Source organism: Toxorhynchites rutilus, chromosome 3 (assembly GCF_029784135.1).
Source record: "Toxorhynchites rutilus septentrionalis strain SRP chromosome 3, ASM2978413v1, whole genome shotgun sequence".
NCBI lineage: Eukaryota > Metazoa > Arthropoda > Insecta > Diptera > Culicidae > Toxorhynchites > Toxorhynchites rutilus.
In genome coordinates, this window is record NC_073746.1 from 323,131,618 (window position 1) to 323,140,820 (window position 9,203).

The 9,203-nt window shown below is 36.2% G+C and overlaps 1 protein-coding gene across 2 annotated transcripts; it reads left to right on the forward strand.

Moving 5' to 3' along the window:
• Nucleotides 1-946: 946 nt before the first annotated feature.
• On the forward strand, nucleotides 947-8,882 carry LOC129775175 (E3 SUMO-protein ligase ZBED1-like). 2 transcript variants are annotated; one of them, XR_008742870.1, is made up of 3 exons: nucleotides 947-2,571; nucleotides 7,827-8,019; nucleotides 8,114-8,882. XR_008742870.1 is itself a non-coding variant. In XM_055779558.1 (3 exons), exons 1-3 carry the CDS (start codon nucleotides 6,648-6,650, stop codon nucleotides 8,548-8,550), a joined length of 1,203 nt encoding a protein of 400 aa, XP_055635533.1. In that variant the 5' UTR covers nucleotides 6,360-6,647; the 3' UTR covers nucleotides 8,551-8,882. The 2 variants fall into 2 exon arrangements, 1 of the variants encoding a protein (XP_055635533.1); XM_055779558.1 differs by lacking the exon at nucleotides 947-2,571 and adding an exon at nucleotides 6,360-7,220.
• Nucleotides 8,883-9,203: the final 321 nt, after the last annotated feature.

The window sequence follows — 9,203 nt, forward strand, 5'->3', positions numbered from 1 at the left end:
CCACTACAATTATTCATTGAAAACGAAACAAAGAAGAATAACGAGCTAAAGAAATCAAATATGAACAGCAGACAGGAGTCATTTATAAAAATAAGATGGTAATACCATACTATCTATCAAAACATTAATCGGGGCAATGGGTAAAAACATTCTAATCGGTGTGGTTCTTATATTATTATTTTTTCCTCCGAAACATAAAGAAGGATTCTATGAAAATTGCGAAAGTTGTATCATATTTGTCTACAGCCAATTTATAACAAGAATGTGTCCATCAATCGCAATAATAGCTTTTGAATGTACCGGAGGGCTGGAAATCCAGGATTTAATCCCTGTAAGGACGTTTATATTCAATAATTGCAACTAATTCATAGAAAATAGGAATGTGAAAAGCCAGAATGAAGAAAAGTATGTGTTGTAGAAAAATACAAATATTTAAAGAGTTTATATATCCATAATAAATAAAGTTCCAAGTATTTTCACAGATCCCACCTAGGACCTACAAAAGGAGGGGGGAGAGACCGCATCCACGGTTTATTTTTAGGACTAGAACCGGAGTGACATTCCGCATCCGTGGAGAAGAAGAAAAGAGTGAGAGATGCACCAATCAACAGAGGAACGGTAAGAATGGAAGGAATGAATGGTAAAGAAAAAATAAATAAATAAATAGACAAAAACATAACCATTAAAAAAAAAGAAGCAAAGCATTATGAAAACGCAAACTTTGGCGTGAAAAATAGAGAAAAAAAAGCATGTAAAACACATTGTTCTTGTGTTAATAATTCTACATGAAAAAAAAATACGGCGTACAACGTGCTTGTATGAATAACGATTATAAATTATACATGAAATTATAAAAAAAAAAGAAAAAAAAACAAAATATGACATGCATAGAAAAGTTATCTGAATAAGCAGATGAATATAAATACGTAGAAATGAGAGTAACCAATAATAATTTGAATATTACAAATTATAAAATTATACTAAAAAAACAAAAAAAAAATTTGAAAAAAAAAAAGAAAACGTTATACAAAAAGAGAATATGTATGTAAATTGCACGGAAATGTAATCGAAATATATGTAAGGTGTTGTATATAGAATGAATAAATATCACACGATGGTCGCTCTGATGGTGCGACGATGGACTTCCAACTAGGTGCGAGACGTGGCCAGGGAAGGCAAGAACAAAAGTCGGCATACCGCTGATGGGAAGAGGAACGATTCGGCATCCCAGCCGGTTGTTCAGGATGGATGGACGACGAGTCATGCGGAAGGTCGATGGTCAATGGTGTTGGGTGCTGGGCAGGACGAAGCGAAAACAACAAGAAGCAATTCGGGAATCGTGATCACCATCTGATCCTAAGGACACTGAAGTGAAAGTAGTAGAATTCATGATGGAACTGGATTTCATAATTGGAGTAATGACTTTGTACACTTTACGTTGAAGTAAAAGATTACAACAGTCTAAAAAAATAATGATTATTTATCGCCGGAAACTGATGATAAAGAGAATAACTCGGATCCAGATAAGGATGAACAGGATCTAAAATAAGGATCAAAGATGAACTGGAAGAGATGACATTTAATGATTGGAGAGCCTAAACTGCTATAATAGCAAACACTACAATCGGAGCAGCAAATGAAGCTCTAAAACTAGCAAACAAAAACAAGTTCTTGAAGTTGAATTTCATTCCAACGAAGATGTGATGGACTAAAGTACCGTTCTAAAAGGTTGTTCAGGAATGGAACCCAGAGACACGCAACAGTGGATCAAGACGGATGAGACGGCGCAACGCGGAAGGAGGCAAGCGGCAACTCACACCTAGTACCAGAGACCAACCAATTGACGAGTCACCAGTCGACGGATATACGGAGCGGAAGAGGAGTAGCCGGTGAACAATGAGAATCTTATATAAAATAAAAATTATAGAGTTTATGCAAATGTTTGAAAAAAAAAACAAAACATTATATTTACAAATATATATTATATTTACATTATATTATATTTACAATTAGGAAAAAAAAAAAAAAAAAAAAAATACACATTCATATATAAAAAAAAAATCTATTGCAATATATAAGTTATCAACACAGTCAACCAATCTTCAGTATCGACCAACGCCAACATTACTTATCAGCAGGTTCTAGCGCTTAAGTAAACACTTAAGCATAAATAACGCCATGTGGTAAATGCGACCGACGAACAATTATGCAGCCACAGATAAGGACTCGAGTCGACACCATAAAACGGTTAAACATTCTTTCTGAGAAGAAGGAAGAAGGGAAACATAGAGATAGGCAGATAGGGTAGATTATAAGCTAGCTTTGTACATGAAATAGAAAATAAAGATCAGTCTTGTCGTAACCTTAACAGGAGCAACATAGCTCACTAGTTTTAGTTTTCATTATCCGAAATTCTTTCGCTATTTAACTGGCGCAGTCGGTAGGATAGTGTTTTAAGTGTTCGCGAAACGTTAGTTTAATTTCAGCAATTGCGCCTGCGCGAACGAATATCGTGTAGTGGTGATTAATCTGACGAAACCGGACGCAACACTAGTTCCAGCTCTAAAAATCGTAAGTAACAAAATTTTTCTTTTTTCTAACTCATAAATCGGATCGGCGCTTTACTGAAACAAATAAAAGCCCGTCCCCGAAAACAAAAATTAAAGCAAGTACTAATTCAGAGTGGCGAGGCCCTACCCGAGGTAACCGGACCACTGTATATCACAAGAAACACACAAAGCTAACATAAAACAAAAATAAATTAAATTATCGAATTACAATTAAAATTCTAACCCTGAAAAAAGGTGATAGTGATTAGATAGTGATTTAATAGTGAAAAATGAACCCTGAATTGGCAGGTTTCACAATTCCTGTAAATACCCAGGATAGTGACTGCATTGCTCAAACGAACGAAATGTTCTGCAATGCAGAAAAAGTGCTGAAGGCGATGCAAACGCCTCAAGCCATAAATAATTTGCCATCCTTCGACGGGAATCCCGTCAAATTACATTCATTTATAAGGTCAGTAGAAAATTTACTACCTTTCTTAAATATTATGAAAGACACACCTTTCGAAGAGATCTGGCTGCAATCTATTCGTGCAAAGATCACAGGAGACGCAGACCAAGCTCTAGAAATATATGGCACTCCGCTTAAATGGAGCGAAATTAAGGCAAACTTGATTGCCTATTACAGTGACAAGCGCGATGCTGTCACACTCACAAGGGAGCTATTCCAACTCCAACAAACGGGCACCCTAGAAGAATTCTATGGGTCAGTCCAACAAATTTTATCGCTCTTAATTAACAACACGAGCATCTCAACAGCAGACACGAGCTTGCGAGAAGACCGTATAAAAACACATCAGGAAAATGCGTTGCAAGTTTTTCTAGCAGGGCTTAAAGAACCAATAGGGGGCAATGTTAGAGCCCGACAACTGTCAAAATTGAAAGAAGCGTTTGACGCCTGCGTGGAAGAAAGAAATTTCCAAAACAGACATGGATTAAACAAAACTGAACATTATCGACCCGCTAAAATATTTCCACTGGCACCGCAACTTCCCCCGAAAACAAGATACACAAATAATCAAATTAGGAATCCACAATTTTTCACTACACGTTCCCACCAATCACGATCAATTCCACGTTTCCCACAACAACAATACCACCAACAACATTTTCAACAAATTTCCCCAAAATATTTCCACCACAATAGCAATAACATCCCTCCGCAAAATGTTTTTGCCCCTAGACCGATACAAGTGTCAAAACCCATTCCCATGGAAGTTGATCCTTCCATAAGAACAAATACAAAATATTTTTGAAAGCATTCAACTAGCAAAAGCAAAGGTTATCCATTTGAACGTACTGACACCAGAGGAACTAAATGAAGCGACCACAATTTTAAGAAACAGCAACATTACAATCAACACATTCGACCAAACCTACGAGTACCTTGATCTAGCAGTAATACACAAAGATAGGAAAATAATATTTGTGATTTCAGTCCCAAATCTCAAACCATCCACATTTACACATATCATCATGGAACCGATACCCAAGGAAGGAAAAAATCCTGAAACTGCCAACGAACAGAGCACTCTTCAATGAATTAGAAACATACCTCATTAAAAACGATTGCCAGGAAATTGGAGAGGAAACCCTATGTAACAAAAACCAACTAGAAGACGTTTCCCAAGACAACTGTTACTCCAAAATTCTCAGAGGAGTCTCGGGCAGCTGCGTTATTAAACAGAAGACACCTCTCACTCACCCTCGGGACAGGAGATCCACAACCAAGGAGAGTGCAGAGCCCAGTGTACCGAGACGGTCCACTCTTGAAGAGGGAGCAGTTATCAACACAGTCAACCAATCTTCAGTATCGACCAACGCCAACATTACTTATCAGCAGGTTCTAGCGCTTAAGTAAACACTTAAGCATAAATAACGCCATGTGGTAAATGCGACCGACGAACAATTATGCAGCCACAGATAAGGACTCGAGTCGACACCATAAAACGGTTAAACATTCTTTCTGAGAAGAAGGAAGAAGGGAAACATAGAGATAGGCAGATAGGGTAGATTATAAGCTAGCTTTGTACATGAAATAGAAAATAAAGATCAGTCTTGTCGTAACCTTAACAGGAGCAACATAGCTCACTAGTTTTAGTTTTCATTATCCGAAATTCTTTCGTTATTTAACTTATATATATATATAAAAAAAAGAAGAAGGTTGATAACAATATTAGCAGGTAGATAGGAAATCTAACCTTTCGAACCAATTTTAGGGAAAACTCATCTAGTTTCCCCTAAAACTCATTGAGTAGGGGGATATGCAGCAACCAAAAAACCAGACAGGTTTTGTATACCCAAAATTATCAATAGGCTCGAGCCTAAATAAATAGATAGGTCTGGTTAATCTTAAATAAACAAAAAAACATCTTTATCGCACGATCCTTATTGAGGATCGTGTGAGTCAGATAAGGCCGGTCGATGCCGGGCCTAAATAAATACATTTCTCCTGCACGATCCTGTTTGAGGATCGTGTGATTTATAGCGTCTAGTTTTAAGATAAGAAATTTTGGTTTATGTTTTGGTGTTACGATAGCGGGGAGCTTATCGTAAGATTAGGTTTCATTAAGAGGAATGAGAAAAATAAAAGGGAGTCGATCGTGAGCCACGCGGGAGAACGGTTGTCTCCTGAAAACAAGAAGTGGTGTTTTCTTGTGTTTTAGAGTGAAAGAAAGTGCCTTGGCCGCCGGTCCGCTACACATTGAACACTAATTTGATGCGGAGAATTAATTTTCATTCATAATTTCTATTTGAAAAATATTAATTCTACACGAAACCCATAATTTTCTTTAACTCGCAAAACGAAATTTAATGGCGTGCCGTTCTTTTCATTTTCATCGTGAAGTATAAACGGTAAAACGAACTATGAATTTAATTAATTTATTTCAACATATCATACTCCGACTATCAAATCTACGTTTTCTAGTTTTCTTTATCTCTTCACATTTATTTTTTTTTGCATACCAAAATAACGAGAAATACTTATTGTTTGAAATATGTGACATTCGGTTAAAAAATTTATACAAAAAAATGGTGCAGCTCAGAAAATACATGATACGAAGAACTCATGTTTTTCATGGGAAAATAATCTTCCGAAATTTTATGAAATTTGGCAACTTTCAAATCTCACTTCCCTATTATCTAGAACTTGGTCGACGAAATGCAGAAAGAAAAGTAAAGAGCCAGTTGTCACGTCTTGTCTAAGATCAGAACCGCTTCCAGTGTGACGCTGAGTGGTGCCTCTAAATGTCGAATTAGCTGTAACTTACTGTATAAATGCAAAGAAGTTGTACCACGATAAATCTTGTTCATACCTGAGGAAAACTCTTCCACTGCTAAATATGTTTAAAATATTCCAAATATTAAGACTAATTAATTGATTATCTAGCTGTTTTGAAAACCTTCACCTCTCGATGCTTAGAAACAATAAAATTTTACTGTTACCTGAGATGCAAAGGGCGGTTCATTTTGAATAATACTTATCTCTATTTTTTTTAAGTTACATACATTTATACCCTTGATTGGTTAGGGTAAAATGCAAACAAAAACCCAAATACTGAACATATCGCTATCATGTTATGAACATTTGAGTCAATTTGTCTGTGAGTTGCGAATCTGCTCACCGACACCGCGTTCGATTACGGTTGTTTAAGAAAAAATTAAAGGTGTACCACCAAATCATACAGAGAGATTGATAAGAAAACAAAAAAAAATGATTTCGAAATTTCAGCTATGCTTGCTTATATAAAAAAAGGTTGCGTAAGATTGCTTTTTTCGGTTAGGATTAATTCCGATTGAGAATTAAACTGAAAATCCCTTTACGGTCGTAAAATATTTTATTATTTTCAGAGTATTTTTTACAAGCATGGCTTCCTTCAAACTTTTTGATGAACCATTTTTCGTTTAGATTCTCAACTACACTCCGTTTTGCTAGGAGTTGTTGAATGCAAACAATCGAAAACATCAGAATACATTGCGAATCTGTTGCGGGTTTGCTGCAACGATTGGGGTATTAAAAACGAAACAATTTCTTGTGTAACGACCGATCTCGGTGCAAACATACTAGGGGCAGTAAGAATGGAGTACGGTGAACGACGCCATGTACCGTGCTTCGCCCACACAATCAACTTGATCGCAAGCAAAGCAGTCCCCTTGTACAAAGAAGCATACGCAGCTCGGATGGAGCCGGTCATAGAAGAGGATAACGACGATGAGCTGGATGGTGTTGAGGATCATTGTACGATAGAGGTTTCCATTACACCAGAGAAAAATATGATATATATAATCAAGAAGATGAAAACAATAATCAAGTTCTTCAAAGCAAGTGAAACAGCCACCAGAGAACTGAGAAAACTGCAGTTGGCCGATAATAAAAAGGAAGGACAATGTCTAGGACTAGTGTTGGATGTCCGAACACGATGGAATTCGATTATGGCAATGATAGAAAGATTCCTTGTAATGGCACACTATATTTCAAGGGTACTGCTCGTTGTTCCTAAAACACCAACTATGTTAACAGCAGATGAGTTGTCAATTTTGAAGGAAATCTGCAAAGTTCTCCACCCATTGGAAACAGTAACTACCGAAATGTCAGCTGAAAAGTACGTGACGATCAGTAAAATTATCCCATTGGTTCGGTTGCTAAAAATCGTAAGTGTTTTTTGTATAAAAAGCATCAGAGTATTTAATATGTTTTGTCGTTTCATAATATCTTTTTTTCGCGTTAGTATTCCATTTTTGTCCCTCTATTACGTTATCCGCGATTTTTGTTATCCGAGGTTACGTTGCCAGACTATTCCGCGGACAATCGGGGTTCTACTCTATTATGTTTTTCTATTTAACTTTCAACGGGAATTTAACGAATATATAGTTAGAAACCTATTTAATTCAATTTATGGTTATTTCTCTGAACTTCAATACACTTGCCCAAACAATCTTCTAGTTTATGGACTCCATGCCTGAAGTGAGATTTGAGAACTGCCAGAAGTCGGAGGTTTTTAATATAAGTTTTACTGATTCTCACGATTTTTGGTGTATTTCTGAACAATCACTCACTTCGTTACTCAAATTTGTTCAAGAAGACGTAGTAACATTTTAGAAAACATATCGTTGAACCTAATCTAATCGAACGACATAGCCTATTGAACAACTTTTTAGTTCATCGATAATTTTTCACATTTTTTTTAAAATAATAACTCTGCCTGACTGGTTCAACGGTTCCTTTCGAGTAATAACAATATTTTTCATCAATTTCAGAGCTATACAAGTATGCAGCTTGATTCTGCTGAAGCTATGTCTGTAAAAAACAGCATTATGCTGCACATCATGAAATATTTCAATGATGTAGGAAAAAGAAAACTTTTTGCGGTCGCAACGCTTCTTGATCCCCGATTCAAGAAAATACATTTTGAAAGTCCTCTCACGGTGGCCCCCGCTATTTCATGGGTTGGTGAGTTAGTCTTTTCTTGCTTGTCCTATTGAGAAAAAAAAACAACACGACAGAAACAAAATATTTTATCGGCAATATTTCTGTTGCTTCACAGGGGAACTTGTCAGAACAGCTGCGGAAGAGTCACCTGAATTCGAATACGATCTTCGGATATCAGGAGAGCCAGAAACAAACACCACTACCGACGACTTGTGGGCGATTCATGATTCCATGGTAGCTGAAAGCAATCGCGTGCATGGAGATGACAGCGCCGGAGGAATTCCCATTGAACTGAGGCAGTATTTAAATACTACAGTCGCTCCGAGGACCTGTGACCCACTTATAGTGTGGAATGAAATACGAGCACAGTATCCAAACGTGCATAAAATAGCTATGCAATTTTTATGTAATTCAGCGACGTCTGTTCCTTCGGAACGTTTGTTCTCGAAAGCAGGGCAGATAATGACTAAGCAAAGAAACCGCTTGTCCGGTTCTAACTTAGACATGATATTATTCCTACAATCGATCGATGAAAATGTTTGGTTTTCGTAAAGGTGCGAGATAGCTGAAAAATTGCGATATTACGTTGCATCGTTTTAGTGTCTACTGCACAGAGAAAGACACCAAAACGATTCAACGTAAAATCGAAATTTTTCACCGCTTTCGCAGCTTTTTGCGGAACTGTGCGATAAATGTATACAGGAAATCCTGTTTTTGAGCGATCCTTTTTTGTACGATTTCTCGTTTGTACGACCCTTTTTGCGCGATTTTATTATCTGAGCGAATAGATTGTGTGATCTAAGTTCTGATTTGATAATAAAATGGCACAGAAAGGGTCGCACAAACGAGAAATCGAACAAAAAAGTACCGCACAAAAACAGGTTTACCTGTATAGTAAGTATTAAGAAATGTATATAATATGTATAAGAAAATGTATATAATATGTATAAGAAAATGTATATAATTTGTATAAGAAAATGTATATAATTTGTATAAGAAAATGTATATAATTGTATGTATTAAAACATGTTGAATATGTAATAAGAAATTTAGAATTTAGTTAGGAATGTATATACGAGAATGTAAATAAATGTAAAATTGAATAATTTTTCATCAACTTTAAAAGATCGTGTTATCGTATTATATAAAATGCATTTTTGATGGAAAGGTAAACTTTAATTCATATGTTTCAATAGGAATTCGGA

Excerpts from the sequence above, each read along its gene's own strand:
- LOC129775175 (XM_055779558.1), top strand. The coding sequence starts at position 6,648 with ATGGAGTACGGTGAACGACGCCATGTACCGTGCTTCGCCCACACAATC. Across the intron at positions 7,221-7,826 it reads TGGTTCGGTTGCTAAAAATC|AGCTATACAAGTATGCAGCT; the intron begins GTAAGTGTTTTT and ends CATCAATTTCAG. Across the intron at positions 8,020-8,113 it reads CCCCGCTATTTCATGGGTTG|GGGAACTTGTCAGAACAGCT; the intron begins GTGAGTTAGTCT and ends GTTGCTTCACAG.